Consider the following 18,820-nt stretch of genomic DNA (forward strand, 5'->3'; position numbering starts at 1 on the left):
GTGGTCTGCTCTCACCCCAGCCTGCTGCAGGTAGACAGAGGTTCAGGGAGGGCAAAGCAGAGTCTGTCCACCTCCAGCATTTCAGTAAGGACTTACTGGTGCCAGAGGAATCCCCTCTGCCATATGTGCACACTGGGCAAAAAAAGGCTCTGATGTCTCCCAAAACTCTCTCTCCAAAGCTGGCTGGGGTCCATTTGCCAAAGCACAGCCCTGTGCTGTTGTCAGCAGCTGTCCCCCAGCTCTCTCCCCCCGCCCCCAGCAGGATTTGTTTATGATTTTCATCCCTGCCTGCCTTGCCCTCCTCCTCCATCCCTGTCCTGCCTTGCACTTATTGGTTGCAGCAGCTGCTTTCGGGGGCAGCCCAGTGATTTTCTATATAACTAAGTGCTCTGTTCAGAGAGACTTCAGCAAGTCACGAGAGGGAAGGAAGACAAAAGTAAACTCCAGAATCTACAATGTCATCATCCTCCTGGGACCTGTGGGACAGGCAAGTGGCTGTGAGAGGGAGAGAAACTGATCCCAGGAGCATCCAGAGTTCGTGGTCTCGAGGAAGGTAACCTAACTCTGATGAAAAGCTTTGCTGTTCCATGCTCTGATTTGCAAACAAAATGATTTCCTGTGTCTGGGTGAGTTTTTACATGTTTTTTGATCCCACGGTCTGATGGAGATGTTGGAGGGATCACATCCCTGATGAGATCTAACAGGTTGCACACCTTTTGGGGGAAGGTCCACCATTCTGGGGACCGGGATGGGTTCAGGAGAGGGAAGCAACTGGGAATGTGTGCTCATATCTGCCTTTCTCCCCTCTTCCCCCCACCCATGGCATTTTTGCTGCAAAATATGTTTATTTGCACCTTCGGCTAGGCAGATGGGATGGGGCTATCAGGCACCTCCCCAGCTGATTGGAGACGTGAACAAGGCTCAGAGGATTTGGAGAAGTGATGCTGGCTTTGGCTTCCACCCACTGGGTGATCAAAAAGCATCTTAGCCTTCCATGCCTTGGTTCCCTCCACAAGGGAAAACAAGTTATGGTGCAAGCACTCCGAGATGAGGGAACACAGAGGGCAAGTAGTCAATGGGCTGTTGAATAGGAGAAAACAGTGCTCCCTTTTTATTAAATTATTGGATATTAAGGTAAGATGGGGGAGAAGCAATTCTTTTTAGTAGTGTGGAAGCAATGGGCAGGATCCAGTGAGATGTGTCCTGTGATTCTTACTCACATGAGCTCCTCTGCCAAACCCCTGGGGGCACAATAGCACCAGGCTCTGAGTCCTTCACCAGGGAGAGCAAAGAGGAGCAGCCTGATGCTGCCCAGCACACAGCCTTCCAGGGATGCTCTGGTACCTAAGCAGGTACTTAGGTAAATAGCAAAAGGAAGGAGATGCTGGAGAATCTTCTCTCATCACAAGGTCTCACGTAGGACAGTCAGTTCTTAAGGGATGTCCCGGACCAGCAGAGGTGCCAGGATCCTCAGAGCTACCACCAAGGCTCTTCCCACAGCATTTTACAGTGGTCACTAGGTGATAAGCTGGCATCCACTATGCCTTCCTGGGGAATTAGCTCTGCCCGTGCAAGACTGTGTGGACTGAGGGATTCCCTCGTGTGCATATTACTTTGTGCTTACGAGTAGCAGGATACACCTGCAGGTATCCCTCAGTGCTGGGATACCCATGCAAGTTGGGTGCTCTCAGGACAGACATGGGTCAATTCCCAACCACCATATGGAGAGGCTTTGTTTTTTTCACAGCCAGATGTGGGCAGATAACTTCACGGTGGCCATTTTGGCTCATACTGATGTGGCTTATCTGCAAGATATATTTGCAAAGCTGCTTGAGCCTGCAGAGATAAAAGGCATGGTGAGCACGCAGAATTGCTATGCACCAGGCATGAATATTTCAGCAGATAGAAGCATGCTGACAGTGAGCTGGAAAGAAAAGGGATGGGATCTTTAACTCGATTGTGCTGAAACTATATCTGAGGTGCCATCACAACATAAGGGTCAAACTAGAAAGAAAACATCTTTAAAAACTAGTTGTTTTAACAGAACTGAAAGCTCGGCTCCTGAGTTCATGAGGTCTGAACTGTGACTGAAGGTCTGCGGTTATTTTATTGCCTCTGTTTGACATGTAACTGAGAATAAATGTCAGGTTTCCTACTAACACTGCCTGTTTGCAGTTTAGTTCACTAAGAGCCCGGCTGAAGGGTCAAAGAGAACTGAGCTTGGTTTAGATTTCCTGGCAGAATCAGCAGGATGAAACTGAGAAAAGGGTCGGTCAGGTTAGGCTGGTTTGTTGGGAAAGCATCCAGCTTCTCACTGATCATGCTTGGAGACTTCCAAACGAGCAGGAAGGCACAGGTGTTCCTGCAGAGCTGATATACAAGGCAGCTGTACGTGGAGAAGTTGTGGCTGTACCTGGTGGGGCTTGGAGTTGGCTTCCCAGAGAAGAACAGCATGGACCCATTGTTTACAGAGCACTGAAGCCCCTACCCCAAATTCATACCAGTACAGTGCTGCAGCATCCTCAGCTGTCCCTTAAGCTGCATGGGATTTGCTGCTCAGCCAGCCCTGTCTGGGAGTACTGGCTGAGATCTGCAAAACAGAACCCACTCCAGAGATATTTATTAGCAGTGCTGCAGCCTTGGTCAGCTTGAGAGACCTTTTACTGTACTCAGCAGCCAACACTGCAAACAGCACAGGGAGATTTATGTCCCCAGGTATTGAGTGGAGCAGCACGGTGGATTTGGAAAGGAAGTGGTTCAATTAACAGCGATTAAGGATGGGGAAGGAGGGGTTGTTCTGCTTGCACATAAATTGGAATAAGATGTCAGGTATCAATAGAGCATTTCTGGAAAAACCCTCATGGTATTTTCCCAGCACAGTTCTCAGGATACTGTGCTGAGTTCTGACTCCCGGCAATGAAAGATGGCATATAGGATCTGCTGATGTTCATGCTGCTCCACTTCTCCCATGGCACAAAAGCAGAAGAGAAAGATGCTTTGTACCTATGGATGATGCGGGGTTTGTAGAATCATCCTGCAGGGCAGGTGTCAGTGGAGCAGGTGCCCCAAAACTAGTTTTGCTCCACTGACTGCAGACAAAATACCTCTCTGCCATCTTCTTAAGCTCTATTAGGCCCCCTCCTCTGCTAACCCACTTCTCCCCGTTGTCCCTTTCTCCATCTGCAGATCAGATCTAGATCCAAGCAGAGACATCCCAAAAGCACTGCACTCTGCAGCCAGCTTTGCCCTTCGATCCTCAGTGGTGAGAATCCCAGCTCCCACCACCCTGGCCATCCTCCTGACTTGCTTGTTCTCTGGGGTACATGGCCAGACCCCAGAGGCTTTCCAGGTGAGCTCCAACCCCTTGGAGGTGCTCAGCCAGGAGCAGGCTTACAGCCTGGTGCAGCCTAGCCTGTTCCAGGATGCCAAGGCACCCAACTACTCAGAAAGTCTTCCCAAGAGCAGCGGGTCGGAGCCACCGCTGCTGCCCGTCTGCGTGAGGCCCGCAGACATCAGGCACATCTTCAAGTACATCAACACCATCGTGTCCTGCACCATCTTCATAGTAGGGATCATCGGGAACTCCACACTCCTGAGGATCATTTACAAGAACAAGTGCATGAGGAATGGGCCAAATGTTCTCATTGCTAGCTTGGCTCTTGGAGACCTTCTCTACATCCTCATTGCTCTGCCCATCAATGTCTACAAGGTAGGCTCTGTGTAACGTGTATCAGAGCAGGAATGGCATCTGCTACCACCTGCCTTTGTGACCTGCTATCTTCTGTCTACCTTCTGCACTCTATCATAGTCTCCATTTTTGGCAAGGATTAGAAGAGGGTGATCATGTTCTCCAAAGAAAAAGGGGAAAAATAAACAGGCACAAAGTTTGCAGTAGGTTCCCGGGAAAGCAGAGGTGTTTGCAGCTACACATCCAGATCTTTTAAATCTTACCTAAAATTGCAAGGAAAAGAGCCACTTGCAGTCTCCTGATATTTTCAAATCAACCTCTTGCAAACATCCAGCTAAACATGAAGATTCATCCAGGAACAACAAACAGGGCTGTATTATAAACAGGGTAGAGAGGGTTTAGCAGATGTTAGATGGAGTCCTAAGACCCCGTTCAAGAGAAGGAGTTGTGCTGTGTGAGATGTGCAGCTCCTCCTTGCCCACCATGCGGGACAGGTTTTGGTGGTCTGGAGTCAGAGCTTTATACAGAGGGTCCAAAAGGGTTGCAGTGGGGTGAATGACTTGGAGCTCAGGTGCACTCATACAACAGGGCTGTGGGTATGTAGCTCTGACAGCCCTCCTCTTTGGTATCTGTTTGCCTGGTTCTGTCATATTGCACAAGTCCGTGTGTCCTAAGGTCCTACATATCATAAAAAGGGTACGTGGGACCAGATGGAGACTGTAGGAACAAACTCACTGAAGAAAGCTGGCAGATGAGCCTGTCACATACTGAATACCCAGCTCTATGTCTGGGTCAGTTAAGTACTGACAGCAGTGAGGGCTGTGCACAGTTTCAAGGCTTATACCAAAGGCTTCAACCACAGGACAGCCCATGCTATTACAAGCTCTTAACTTCAAGACACGCTTGGCCATCTCTCAGAGCTCCCTTTCTCCTGTCTCATATTGCCCCATTGAGACTGCCTCAGTTGAGCTTAGGGCCACAAGTAGGTACTGGCTTTAAAGGGAACACCAGATCAAATCTAATTCCAGAGGTGAGAAGAGTTTTGAGGAGAATTTGCACTAAGGAATCTAAATTTGGTAGAAGAGCAAAGTACAGGAGCACATAAGTCTGCATGGTTTTGAAAACTATCTAAAAGAAGACAGCCAAAATCCAGCAAGGACATCTTAGAGAATGATATCCACTTCCCCTCTGAAAGCATCCCAAAGCCCATTATGGCTTTCAGGATCCTGATTTAGGATTCAGGACTTAGGGTATGAGCCCTCTCTCCATGTATGTGTAAACTCATCTCACAACAAGCCCTTAGGGAAATGAGTGGTTCCCAGTACAACCCAAACCACCAGAGAGCACACACCATGCCATCCCAGTGGAGGTAACCTCAGAGTGCTTTCAGCTGTTCTTTGTGGGCTTCATGCACCTTGTGGGTAACCACCCATTATTACGGGAAGCCAGGCATGCCTTTCCGAAGCAGTCTGTTAACCCTGAGGTTCTTCCCCAGCTCTTGGCAAAGGACTGGCCCTTCGGTGTGCAGGTGTGCAAGCTGGTCCCCTTCATCCAGAAAGCTTCAGTGGGCATCACGGTCCTCAGCCTTTGTGCCCTCAGCATCGACAGGTGAGAAACAACTTCTGCAGGTGCCCTGCCCAGCCTGGCCTGTATTCAACCACGGCATATTCCTCTGTTGCCAGCAATTACAAGACTGTACAGCGACTTGTTTCCAGGTCAAATTCAAAGAAGGGGAGAGAGAGCTGTTATCTGTTATGAGGAGCTGAAATCCAACAAGAACCAACTGTTCTCTGTGGCAAAGAAGTCCTGATGGAAAAGGTTGACATGAGGAGCATAACATGCAGGCATAACTGTTAGGTTGGTGGGGAAGGATGGCACCTCTGCCACCAGAGGGTAGACATAATGGCTAAGGTCAACTTCCTTCCTATCTATCCCTTGAGGCCCTGCTGATCACTTCCATTCCACTGAAGGAGAAAGGCAAAGTAATGGTGAGAGAAGGAGGGAGGGAAGGGGACTTTGTGCAATTCTAATACCTCGCCTTCCTTGCTTCTTTCTGAGTAGCTTTTCTCACTCCTCTCTATTCTTGTTCTATTTCCATGAACTGGGCAGGTATCGAGCAGTGGCCTCCTGGAGTCGGATCCAGGGCATAGGAATCCCCATGTGGAAAGCAGTGGAGGTGACACTGATATGGGCAGTGGCCATTGTGCTTGCAGTCCCTGAAGCCATAGCTTTTGACATGGTAGAGATCAACTACTGGGACCGAGACCTGTGGGTGTGCATGCTTGCCTCCGAACAGAAATCCAGCTTCATGATGGTATGTACCCTGTCCCACCCCAGCTGCAGTGTGAGGAAGACACAGGCAAACAGGGCTTTCTCTCTCCTTGCTTAGAGGGTTAGATATATATGACTTTCAGCCAACAGGGAGAACACGGGGAGAGATGAGACAAAGCACAGACTACGCAGGAAATACCAACATAAAGTTGCTTTGCATGTGAGACCTGACAACTGGCACAAGATCATTTAGCTACGTTCCATCCTCATTGCCCACATCAGAAAGTCATTACCAATCTTGGGAAGCTTCAAGAAGATGCTATGCTGTCAAAATAGGCCAAGAAGCATCTCTACAATCAGAATGAACAGGGCCAGCTAAGGGTGAACAAGAGGATGAAGACAAAAAAAGCATCACAACTTGCCCTCTCACCCCAAGTCTGCCTAAATAAGCACCTTGCAACAATTTCTTGTGCAAAAGTGCTAGATTGGCAGCCAAGTGTAAACCAGACTTCCCTTCTTTGGGTTAAGGCCTGGGGGGAAGATGATCCCATGTACACTTTCACACATCAGAATTGTCAGAGTGGTCTGATAAGTGACTGCACTGGTGTCAGGGACCAATGCACCAGCTACCTTCCTTCTTCCCCATTTTCAGTTCCTCTCTGTTTTGCATACAGTTCTATCGTGATGTGAAGGACTGGTGGCTTTTCGGCTTCTACTTCTGCCTCCCCTTGGTATGCACTGGCATCTTCTACACCCTCATGTCATGTGAAATGTTGAGCAAGAGAAATGGCATGCGAATCGCTTTGAATGACCACATGAAACGGGTAAGAAAATCAGGAGGGCAGAAACCCCCAGATTTCCCCAAACAAAGGGTAATGATGTAGAGTGGGAGAATCTACACAAGTTCCTATAAAGGATGTAGCTTCACAGCAGTCAGTGGCTTCTTGACAAGTGGATGCAGATACCCGGTTTAAATAGGGATAAGGGCTCTCAGCTCTACAATCTCCCACCTCAGAGATAACTCAAACCACTTGCACTGTGACCATGGACCAGCTTGCTTTTCCAGTCCTATGGTCATTTATATCTGTCTTTGCTCTCTCCCATACCTTGTTGACCTGCTGGTTGCTCCAATAACTTAGCAGGAAGGGCAAAGGAGGCCACTTCAGAAAAGTAATCAGAAATGATAGTAAGGTGGGGAGGAGACTCTACTCTGGTCCACAGTGCATTATGGCTACCTTACTGCTTTCTGCAGCCTGGATCTCACGTCATCCTCATGATGTAGAAACTGGGACCGGTAGGCTGAGCTTTGGACTCAAACAGATGCCCAGCCATCCTCGAGTTATAGAAAGGACACGAAGGGCCATTGCTCAGCATGCAGAGAGGATGCTTCACCCCGAATACTTAACCAGAGTATTCCCTCTCCCCTGCCCACCCTCTCCTTGCAGCGTCGGGAGGTCGCCAAGACCGTCTTCTGTCTCGTGGTGATCTTTGCACTCTGCTGGCTGCCACTCCACCTCAGCCGCATCCTCAAAAAGACCATCTACGATCAGACCGACCCCAACAGATGTGAGCTGCTCAGGTAAGAGGACCAGCAGGAGGGCAGTGTGCCACAAGCTCCAGTGAGCACGTGCAGAGGCTCACTGGACTCAGAGCAGGCTGAGGGAGCTGCCTTCTAAACACCTTTCAACTCTTTTCTATATGGCATTGCTCTGTACAAAGGCAGAGAGAAAGGAAGTGGGGGCCCATGGAGAGAGACAAATTGGTTTTCTCTGTACTGAGTATGAGTTAAAGATGTCTCCAGGGCAGAGAAACATTTGGGAATTTTGAAACTCCTTCAGCTGTTCACTAAGCAAGCTACTTGCCCCTTCTCTCCCCTCTTGCCACAGTTTCCTCCTTGTCATGGATTACTTCGGGATCAACATGGCCTCCCTCAACTCCTGTATCAATCCTGTGGCTCTCTACTTTGTCAGCAGAAAATTCAAGAACTGCTTTCAGGTAGGGATGGTGCTCCCATTGCCACAGACTTCTGATGAGGGGAAAGCAGATATCAGGTACATGCGGGGCCTGCCAGCAACCCACAGGATGCCCATACTTGCTCATTGAAACCCTCCTCCCAAGCTATGAGCCTGTCTTCCCAGATTCAGCACAATAGAGCACAATAGAGCTCCCTGCCTTGCTACAGGGAGGCTTTTGCCAGTGCAAGACCTGTGACAAAACCAGAGAAGTCCCCGTGGCTCTGAATCAGAAGCAACTCTGCACACCTTTAAATTAGGAAGTGGGGATGCTACAAACTTTGAGCCCAAACTGCTCAGAGAGAAATCTAAGAAGGAGGGAAGCCCTGCAAGGATGGGGATGAGATGAAAATCACCTCCCAGCTGCTATGGCAAGGGAGCTCAGCTAAGAATTACCACTATTTTCTGTCCCTCGGTGACAAGAAAACAACTGCAAAAAATAGCTGAGGCTTTGCTAGCTTCATTTCCAAGCCACACCAGCCCTATCCTGACAAACCTATTCCCACACCAAATCTGTAGGGGCACACAACCTGGCACTGAGTAGGTTGACCTACCAACGATGTTTCCTTCATATCCCACACACATAACATCTGCGTCTTGATCCTCTTTGTCTCCTCACAGTCCTGTCTGTGCTGCTGGTGCCAGAGACCTGCTCTGAGCATCACACCGACAGATGAGAAGTGCTCTGTGGGGAAGTGGAAAGCCAATGGGCAGGAGCTTGGACTGGACCGGAGCAGCTCCCGCTTGAGCAACAAGTACAGCTCTTCCTAAAGCAGAAAGGAGAAGGCACTGTGACAAGATCATAGGGCACCTCAAATTCTCTTGCACAGCTATTTCCTGGCTGGGCTTGAATTGTTTTTGCCTTCACGTTGTAATTCACCTGGGTAAGAGCTGTAGCATTTCACTGACCTCTGGGACACAGCCTCAGGGTTCTGCTTGTCCATCCTCCAGTCAAAGTCACCTCTGCAAGAGGAAGAAGGGGATCCAGCTCCTTGTCAGATATTTCTGTTCTTTTCAGGATAGCCAAGTGACTTATTGTCATTTGTCTTGGGTAGAAACATGGGGTGAGGAGATGGGTGAGAAAAGGAAAGCTGAGATGTGGTCATTTGGAGATGGATGTGGGACAGGGAGGAGAGGGCAAGGAACCCAAGCAACAATTTCCAGCTGAAAAAAACAAAGATCATCCCTTATGACCTCCCTCTGCTGGAGCAGTTTGTCCCTGGGCAGAGCACCTTAATACCCAGGTACCATGTAGGTCTTGTAGACCACCAATGACCAATCTCCCCCAGCCATGGTATGGAGGGAAGGGCAGCAACCCAGCTTCACAATGCAATCAACCTGACCCGGGGAGCCATAAAAGATCTCTCCTCTTTACCTGTTCCCAGGAAATTTGCTCCAGGCTCTCCACTCAGGGATGGTATTCACCCTGCCCATGTATGGCACAAGAAGGTAACTGAATGCATGAAACAGCACAGCTTAGGAGATCAGGTACCCCCAGCAGAAGCCAGAGGCAGCATCCAGCCAAACCACCTGCTCCAAATTCCCCCTCCCCGGTTCCTGGAACCCCAGCACTTCTTGGCCACAGCTCCGTGACACCAAGGTTCAGGCTACTTGTAAGGGGGAATGCAGATTCTGATCCTCAGGGTCAAGCTAAGGTGGAAAATAAAAAGGGGAAGGCCTGACCTCAACTGAAGTTGCTGCTGAAGCTAACCAGAATACAGCAAAGAGCCTTCACAAATTTACTTTTTAAAGTGATTAGTCCCCGGATGTCTTCTCCAGCATGACTTCCTAAAAATCATGCTTGCACCCCTTGCCAAAACCTCAAGAAAATCTATATGAGGATGTTTTATTTACCAGGTTTTTGATAATTTTCCTATTGTTGTGTTTTACTTCCCTCTTTTACTTCTCCTCTTTCCCACTTTTCACCTTGTCATGGAAAAAAAAAAATGGAGGAAAGAAAAAGGGAGAAAAGTCTTGTAAATAAAGCTAAACACCTTCCAGGTGACACTGGACTTCAGTGAAAGCTAAGCTAAAGACAAATAGTTTACAAACAAATCATATTTTTGAAAGACAAATCTAAACAGAAGGACTGAGAGATATCTAGACCAGCAAGTTTTCCATCATCTTACCTACCCACTAGAGTGGATTTGTCTGTATCCGTTTCACAGTGCCGATGCTGTGCTTTGCCTCTGAGCTGGCTGTGTTTTGTTGGCAAAGTCAGTGGAGAAAATCTGTAGCAGTGAAATGCTCCATGTTAAAAGAAGGATTTTTTAAAGAATTGTGCTCACGAGAAAAACAATAATCTGAATTCTACTTATTTCTGTAAAGAGTCAACCTTTACCACGTTGAAACAAGCATTCAAAGGTTCTTTTCCATTCAGGACAGCCCCAGTTATGGCAGCCTGGTTTTCTCTAGCTCTATCCAAACCAGCAATAAGAACAGCCAGGTGCTGCCTACCACCAGCTGAGCAATGATTGCTTTCTTACCTGCACACTGCATGGGGACTAGCAAATTTAAACACACAGTTCCCATTCAACTCAGTGAAGACTGAAGCATCTGAATGACTCCTCAGCAGTGGCCTTTGGTAATAGCATAAGGAGCAGTGCCCCAAATGTTCAAGGTCCACGGTTCTCTCCTAAGGACAGCCAGGACCTGTTCATACTCACGAGACAGACAGCAATTACAGGCACACAGGAATCTTTTTACCTTGATTAACCTTCTGGACCCCAAATAGCTAACATCCCTCTTCATGCTCCACAGCAGATTTAATCATTCCTGCATTAGCAGCTACGCTCAGATCAACATTTTCACCTTAAATGGTTCAAAACCAGTCTCAGATCTGCATATGATTAATATTGCAACAAACAGACTGCCATGAATTCATCCCAGCTCTGGACGTTGCTATCACTTGCTGCACAGCTGCTTAACACTGACTTTAGCCTCCTTTGCCTTCTTTCCCCTTGTGTTTTCCTCCCAGGTGTCTCCTATTAAAACCAACCTCATAAAATTTGACTGTGTGAGAGGGGAGGGAGAGGAGAGAGCTATCAGCTGCAAACAGTATCCTTTTAAAACTCCTGCCTTGTGGAGGCACTCACTTGGCACTTTCCCAGCTCTCCAAGGTCCCCGTCAGGCTACAACCAAGACCTTTCAGCTCAAAGAGAAAGCAACGAACACCAGAAAATGAGTACACATAAAGCCAGGTTTTAGCTGCTCATGGAATTGCAAATGCAAAAACAGCTTTCCCACCTTTCAAAACCTTTTTAAAGAGTTACTCTCCATACCTCTGGGGCTGAGCAGTCACAGGATAGAGCCCAGATGTACCAGTCAGGTTCTTGTTTATTTGCCCCTTTTCCCTTCAGCCAGGCCAGACACTATCAGCCAATATCAAAGCCACTGCAGCCACCTGTAGAGATGCAGGATCCCATTGGCATGGGCAAGATGAATCCATTGCAGCAAACTGAGCCGTATTATGAAATGCAGGGTTCAGAAAGCTTCAGGACCTAATGCCTGTGAACACAAACCCACTGCTAGTCTGCCAGAAACCAAGTCTGTCAATTTGTATTTGAAAGAACAATTTTATTGAGAAAACCTGACATTTTACATCCTCTTATTCCTCTGCATGTTAATAAAACATGTTGGTGTTTGAAAGGAAAGTCTCTGGGTGTTTCTTATTAAGCAGCAGGGGGTCTGCAAAGTCTGCTAAATACTTAATTGAGTGCCAGCAGGTTCTTTTGGTAACTGCAGACCTCCACTGAAGAGACAGAGGTGGTCCCCCTGGGCAGAGCAAACTGGGAAGGTTCAGACTCCTGCACCCAGCACAGAGCAGAAAGAACTCCTGTTACTTCATGCCACATTACACTCAATGAAAGGCTTTCCCTTGGCTTGCTGCCAGCAGATCCAACAAAGAAGGGGTTTCAGCACTGTACTCTCTAGACCTGCTCACAAGGAGTGGTCTGTGCTTGTGCCTGTTCACATTCTTCAGGGGGGGTTGAAATGAGGCAAGTTTTGTTTGTTTGGCTTTTTTTAACCATCAACATAAAATGATTCTCTGCTCATTTGAGGGCAATCTGTTAAAAAAAAAAATAAATAAAGGCTAATTATATTACTTGAATGCATCCAGAGAGCATCAAAGCTGGAAAAAGGGCTGGAAGGCATGTCCTGAGAGGAGAGACTGAGGACACTTGGGCAGTCCAGTCAGGAGGTCAAGAGGAACCTCACTGCTCACCGTATGTGAGAAATGAGAAGTGAGGCACAAGTCTCTCCTACCTGGTAATCAATGACAGAATGCAAGGAAACAGCAGAAAGATGTGTTGGGAGCTTCAGGCAGGATACTAGGAAAATTTGACCACCCTCAGGGTAAAGAAATACTGAAACAGACCTACTAGCAAGGTGGCTGATGCACCACGACTGTCACTGTTCAAGAGGCATTTGGCCCTGGGGCCAGTAAAAGGATTTAGATCAGGAGAGGGTACTGCCCTTCTTAAAGCCTGATTTTACACTGCACTGAACCCCTCTGCTCCCCTTGCAAGCTGGAGCAAACCAGCTCTCTGCAGCAGACTACCTTCACCACCATAAGTGATCTAAACATCCTGGGCAGAAAACAGCAACATGTGGAGAGTACCTGTATGAGCTGAACACAGCAACACCTCTGCAGCATCAAACTTCATATACTTTATTATTAGAGAAAATACACACCTGCACTAAAGTAGTTACTAAAAACAAACAAGCAAATAAAAAACTCTTGACACGTGGGATTCAACACATGAACAGTATACACATCCACAAGGACCACCATTCCCAAATGTTACTGCATCTCTTCCTCCCTCTGGGCCCTGTATTTCCTCATGCTTTTCTGCAAGCAAGAGCAAAGGACAAATGTTAACAGCAATATATCTGAATGATTCACACACCAGTATCACCACACCAGTTTGTGCTGTGACTTCCCTGTCCAATTCCTGGAATACCTGAGGGACCTCAAGATGCTCTGACAGAGAGCACTTCCAGAAGAAACTGAGCCTTTAGTCACCACAACTCAAAGGAAGTCAGGCCATGGTGCTGTGTCCAGCTTCAGGGGTAAGCCCTAAAGAATTTGTGCAAACTCTGGCCTCATCCTGGACAATGCTTTAAGAAAATGCTGAGAGAAGCCAACCAAGTATGCTATGGCAGGACGTACTCAGCAGCTCAGTCTCCAGTACCCTGAGTCTGCTCTCCAACCCCAGATCCAGCTTTCAGCCACTCTTGCTAAAATGTACACCCTAGAGACAGCACTCAGAGCTGGGCAGTCTGCAGACTGGCTACAGGACACAGCAAGAAACCTACAGCTCAGGCAAAACCTTTAGTGAGTGTTCTGGCTCTTCTCACATGGAAGCAAGAAGTTCAGAAGTGTTCCCATTTCAGTTAAAAAACGGAAATTTGAGAACTCCTTCCTCTACTACCTGCAGGAATTTCTGCTCCACAATGCTCCATCAATAGCAAAAATACAGGCAGAAACACTCATGGGACAACAAGAAGTTCTGTTGAATCCCAAGAGGTACCTTACACTGGAGGACCCACAGAGTTTTGCAAAGACTGACCTATCCTCTCCTCTTCCCAACCCCAATGGCTGAATCGGTGCTTTAGGACTTGGAATACCACAGTCAAAACAATGTCAAACAAAGAATATCTGAAAGCTGTCAGGCTTTCCGTGTCAAAAGTTCTCAGCCCCTCTTGACAAAAAGGCCCCTGAGCTCTTCAGGCAACAGTCTCACCTCAAAGGTATCGAGTACGTGTTGGCAAACACCCATCAGGTCGTTCAGCCCTTTGCGGAATGGCTCAACAGCAGGAAGAGACCCTTCAGAAAAGAGATGCATTAATGAAATGGGAGGCAGCTGGGGACCGTTCCCTCACCTCTGCAAGCCAGCATGGCTGTCCCTGCAGCGAGGAGAAGCTCTTACGTGGCACACAGCAACATGCAGGCTCCTGCCAGCCTATCACCAACAGCCCGAGCCCAGAGCTCAGTGTGGTACTCTAGGCTATGGCCCAGGAGCAGCAGATACTTACCCTGCAGTTAATCCCATGGTGGCAAAGCCAACAGACTGAGCAGCAATTATTTGTACAAAGTTAAAGAGTTAGCAAACACAAGCTAGCAACTTGCATCCAGGAACTGACTTCTACATATTTGATGCTCAAGGGATCAGCCCCATGGGATAGGAATGAAATAACAGCATCTCTCTAGGCAGCAGACAAAGCTGCAGAGCACACAGGGCCAGATGTGCTGGGAGGAATGGGTGACTGCAAGAGGCTCAGAGCTGTCAGTGCTATCCATTATCGGGGGACAAAGTCCTCTTCAGGAGGCAAGTCATTGGGTCAGCACACTGAGTCAGTGGGATGAGGCTTTTCAAGATAGCCTCAAGTCCAAAGCTGCAAACCAGCTGAGTAGTTGAAAGAAAAACAAATTATCTAGCTGCAGTTAGGGGCATCAGCACAGTTCCCAAACACCACACTGACTTAAGGGCAGATTAGTGAACAGCAGATCTATTCTACCTAAAGCACTACAGTTCAGGGCCTGCTGCCAGCCAACTCAGACACCTGGGACCAGGCAAGGCCATGGGATCCTCAGGCCTCGGCCGGCAGATGCTGCTCAGCCCTACAGCTGGGAAACAGAAGAGCTGCAGCACAAAGCTCAGAGCAGCCCTCCCCAGTGAAGCAACAGGGCACAGAAGTTGCAGATGGTTAGCAGAGAAGAGAGAGAAAAGTGCTTTTCTTTGTTTAAACAACCTATGGCTGAAACTTGACACGAGCAAAAGGAGAATCCCACAGAAATACCCCCAACACAGAGGGAACGTGCACATCCATACCTCTGGTCTGAATGCGGAAGTTGATCTTGCTTTCAGATGGGTGTGTGATGCAGTAGCCACAAAACTCTACGTCGGGGCTGCGGTGGGGAGAGAGAGAAAAAGAGCAGTGGAATCCCAGACTGCTCACAGCACATCTCAGGAAAGTCAGAATTTCAGGCCATCTCAGACCTGCTGGGGCTCAGGATGCTTCAGCAACGACCGAGGGGTTCCCAGGAGGGATATACTGAAGGGAAACAGCCTGAATAACTTCATTCATGTTTTCCACCTTTGAACTGCAGCTTTGCAAAGGAAGGATGTCTGGCAAGCTCCTAGCACCACCAACTGCCCAGTGGCAGGCCAGAGAAACTACAACATCCTCTACATTTCAGACATGAAATTTCCCCCACAATTAACCACAAAAGAGCAGTAAGGACTAGCTGTTAACTAAGGGATGGGAAGCTGGAAGCCAAGAAAGTTAAGACAGCCAACAAGATAGTGATCTCATCAGCCAGCCCCATCCTATGGCACCCAGATGGTAGAACAAGGTAGGCCTAGAGACGGTAGCCAAGATCAGCTAAAGGTCCAGATCATCAGGTAAGTATGAGGGGGTAAAACAAGTCCAGAAAGTCAATCCACAGGCCAAGTGAAAGAAACCCAGGTTAAACACAACTGAGTGATCACTAGATAGGCCTATAATGATAAGAAAGGACCGTGACCAGGTCTGTAAAGTCTGTAGCCAAGTACAAGCAATACCACAGCCAAGCTAGGAACTAATAGTACTCCTGTCATACAGGAAACAACTGGAAGCCATGAGCTTAAATGAGGCTCCTGGACCAATGGGCCAGGTATGGCACTCCAGGTGAGACCTGTAAGACTCCTTAAGGCTTATAAGTGCCCTCTGTGTCCTGATAACAATAAGGAAAAAAAAAAGAAAAAATTTTGAGAACAGATGTCATAGGTAAGGAGTCATTCATGTTACCTCTGATATAAGACCCTAACTTATATATCTAAGGAGATGACTTCTGATTACGTGTTTTGTTCTAACACTCACTGAGATACAGGTGAATAAAGAGAAGGCTATAATAGAAGACAAGTGCTCTTAGCAGCACCAGATACTGCAGGGGCTTTACTTACTTTTTCATGACCATGTATCGGAGGGAGTTGCCAAGCGTGTGGTCCTCATCATGCAGCACAAAAGTGACACAGTTTCCATCTGTCCCATCTGCCTGGACCTGCCACAGATTGGGAAAGAAGAGATGCCATAATGTTTTCTGCGGTAATAAACACCATGATGCTAGTGAAGAATAAATTATTGCATCTGGTTGATTCTGAGTTACCATAGGCAGAAAAAGCTGCATTTTTTCTCTTTCAATAACCTGCACCTGCCTATGCAGGGCCTGCTTCTGGGGGATGCTATGAGAAGGGTCGTTACTGAATCCCATAACACCAGCAGCAATCCCCTAATTCTGATGTTTTAGTCTCAGACACCCAAAAAGTATGAAACTAGCCAGTGTTTCCTGAGAAGGCCAGTTTGGGATGCCCTCTGAAGCCAATAAGCCACCTAATTAATTGCTCAGCTAGTAGAGGGCTGCTGATCCCCTGGTTCCACAGAGCTTGGTGTACCCAGATGGCATTGATCATCTCCACCCCTAACAGCAGAGAGACTTTCAAGGCTAAGTACAGAGCCAGCCTGGATAAGTACTGATCTCTTTGCATCCTGCCTCTTGACAAATCTTCAGCTGCTCCAGTGGTTTTATAACCTCCACATGGAACAATGTCCCCCTTCCTCCTCCTGCAAGTACAGCTGCCTCAGGGATCTGACTCAGCAGCTTAGAAAGAGAGATGCAAGCTGCTTCCTGCAAAAGAGATCACCCAGATGTGCAGCATGACTCCAGGGCAGGTTCCTGCACACCACCTGTTGCAGAAGAGCAGATGTGATGCAGCAACATGAGGATGTTGGCCTGATCCAGTCTCTCTTGCCTCCTAGCAATTTGCAATCTACCCTCAAAGCAGTAGGTATTATTGGTGATTAAAATAAAGAGAAGCAAAGCCTTCTCTTGATATGGCATGGCAACATGTGACTTGTTATGTCTGGAAAACAGCCTGCCTGCTTTCCTGCTTGCTGGACCCAGCACCTTCCCTCCTTCTTCCAAGAAACATCTGCTAGCCTCAGCTCCTCCTACTATTTATTAAAATTGTCCTCAAAAGGGATTTTCTTTTTCTTTTCTGTTAAGAGTAAAGGCTTGAACAAGAACAGGCTAATTTAGGAGGCACCTTAGCTCAGGTGTAAGTGCGCACATAAGAACAAAAAGAAGTTTCTCCTGGCTGAGAGCAAATCTTTACAAGTGAGTTATAAAACTGGCATAAAAATGACTTGAAAATTAGGATGCCTGGAGCTTCAACGGATAGATTTGGGAGCTGTACCAACATCATAGTCTGTTCTAGAGATGAAGGGGCTTTTATGTGCAGGAAGCAGAAGAGGACAGGATGCATCTCCTGCGTGGTGTCTAGGTCTGCGTGAAGGAGAGAGCAGCAACACAATGAGTTCAGCTGTCTGTGCCTCCTTAGCACAAAGTTAAGTACCCTGTGCATCGATCTGGCAGATAAAAGCCTGAGCATGGGGGTTTCACACAGCCATAAGGAACACACTGTGCTGAACCTGTTTACTTCACAAACTTGATTGCTCTCTCTCCTGTTCTGTGGAGAGTCCCTTGACACAATCCAGGACTCCAGCAGGTCCGTAAGCTTCACTTCACACCCTGTCACTGTCCTACCTAGTCAGAAATCTCACCTCTGGCACAATCTGAGGCTTTGGAGGAAAACCAACGCTTGCCCTGACAGAACACAGTGAAGACAATTCCTCCCTGGTCCCTGCAGAACTGGGTCTGTGCCTTGAGGCTGAGATTTCTCACAAATCTCTTGACAGAGGTTTCCTGGCATCACATGATCCACTGCACAAAGACTGGGCCAACTTGAAACAAATAAACATATTTTAAAAATAAGTCCTGATGCCCAGGAGCAGAGAATCCTGCTCTTTGGGTGGTCTTCTCTATCTTCTTCCTCAGTGGTATGCTCTTCTCTATCTTCTTCCTCAGTGGTATACTGCTGGTATTTTTACTGAGCTGTCATTATTCTTGTATCACGGTAGAGCCAGTGGGAAAACAGCTGAGACATTTAGGAACTTCCAAAGGGAAAAGAGAGATGGAAAAACCTTCACCTTTCTCTCCAGGTGATTCTGTGATTCCTTCTGCCCCACGCAAGGTTGGACACTGTCCTGGTGACCTGGCCACCTCTGCAGCCCACAGTCTCTTACCATCTGCAATCTTGCATCATCCAGAAGCTCCCTTGCTTGGAGGGGCTGGAATTTATGGTGAATGGCTATTTAACATTGCATTTGGTGCCGCAGAGGATGCAGGAGCATAGAGATGGATGGGAGCAGACAGATAAGATGTGGGTTGGAACAGTCCTACAGATCACTTGTGCTTCGTTCACCGCACCTTACGGATACTTCAAGTCAGAATACAAAGCCCTGTGCCGGTCTTTATGAGACAGCATCGCAACCGGCAGAGCCCGCTGGCTGCCGCTGCCCCTGCCACCCTCTGCCCAGGCAGCCCGTTAGCGCGAGGTGCAGCGCCCCCTAGCGGCGGCTGCCCGCATCGCGGCCGGACAAGCAGAGAGCAGCCGGGGCTGGAAGGAGCTGCTCAGGATCACCTATGTCTGTGCTCTGGCGCCCTCCATGCCCACCGCCCTGACGCAGCTCCGTGCCGTTCCCCCATGTCCCGCCGCTATCACACACAGCAGACTGCTCGACGCGCCGAGCCCCACGTGCCTCCTCCTGCCCCACAGAAGCTCGGGCCCTGAGGATCCTGCCCGGCTCCGGGCACCGCGTTGTCGCTATGAAGGCCGAGCCGCGCCCCGAGCCCGCTCCCTGCCGCCCCCGAACCCTGCGGCCCTCACCATCTCCAGCGAGGCCTTCCTCTCGCCGCTCTCCGCCATGCCCGCCGCACTACAGCTCCCAGCACGCCCCGCGGGGA

General features: G+C 48.3%; 2 protein-coding genes across 3 annotated transcripts; one reads left to right on the forward strand and one right to left on the reverse strand.

Annotated features, from left to right (window-relative positions):
* The first annotated feature begins 400 nt into the window (after positions 1-400).
* LOC136044327 (endothelin receptor type B-like) lies at positions 401-9,969 on the forward strand. 2 transcript variants are annotated; one of them, XM_065729588.1, is made up of 8 exons: positions 401-553; positions 3,187-3,709; positions 5,184-5,296; positions 5,798-6,002; positions 6,634-6,783; positions 7,405-7,538; positions 7,846-7,954; positions 8,593-9,969. In XM_065729588.1, exons 1-8 carry the CDS (start codon positions 456-458, stop codon positions 8,740-8,742), a joined length of 1,482 nt encoding a protein of 493 aa, XP_065585660.1. In that variant the 5' UTR covers positions 401-455; the 3' UTR covers positions 8,743-9,969. The 2 variants fall into 2 exon arrangements, with proteins under 2 accessions (XP_065585660.1, XP_065585661.1); XM_065729589.1 differs by lacking the exon at positions 401-553 and adding an exon at positions 681-704.
* Positions 9,970-12,622: 2,653 nt separating this feature from the next.
* Positions 12,623-18,810, reverse strand: LOC136044454 (DNA-directed RNA polymerases I and III subunit RPAC2-like). Its single transcript, XM_065729781.1, has 5 exons — positions 18,744-18,810; positions 15,921-16,018; positions 14,808-14,884; positions 13,719-13,801; positions 12,623-12,823 (listed from the first exon to the last, which is right to left on the reverse strand). Exons 1-5 carry the CDS (start codon positions 18,780-18,782, stop codon positions 12,776-12,778), a joined length of 345 nt encoding a protein of 114 aa, XP_065585853.1. The 5' UTR covers positions 18,783-18,810; the 3' UTR covers positions 12,623-12,775.
* Between the last annotated feature and the right edge of the window lie 10 nt (positions 18,811-18,820).

The sequence above is a fragment of the Cyrtonyx montezumae genome, unplaced genomic scaffold, assembly GCF_038088225.1.
Source record: "Cyrtonyx montezumae isolate F1298 unplaced genomic scaffold, pur_monq_1.0 scaffold_11, whole genome shotgun sequence".
NCBI lineage: Eukaryota > Metazoa > Chordata > Aves > Galliformes > Odontophoridae > Cyrtonyx > Cyrtonyx montezumae.

Coding starts and splice junctions, on each gene's coding strand:
- LOC136044327 (XM_065729588.1), top strand. CDS start 456: ATGTCATCATCCTCCTGGGACCTGTGGGACAGGCAAGTGGCTGTGAGA. Junction 554..3,186: donor AGTTCGTGGTCTCGAGGAAG/GTAACCTAACTC, acceptor CTCCATCTGCAG/ATCAGATCTAGATCCAAGCA. Junction 6,003..6,633: donor AGAAATCCAGCTTCATGATG/GTATGTACCCTG, acceptor TTTTGCATACAG/TTCTATCGTGATGTGAAGGA.
- LOC136044454 (XM_065729781.1), bottom strand. CDS start 18,782: ATGGCGGAGAGCGGCGAGAGGAAGGCCTCGCTGGAGATG. Junction 14,885..15,920: donor CGATACATGGTCATGAAAAA/GTAAGTAAAGCC, acceptor TCCCCACCGCAG/CCCCGACGTAGAGTTTTGTG. Junction 12,824..13,718: donor ACGTACTCGATACCTTTGAG/GTGAGACTGTTG, acceptor TCTTGCTTGCAG/AAAAGCATGAGGAAATACAG.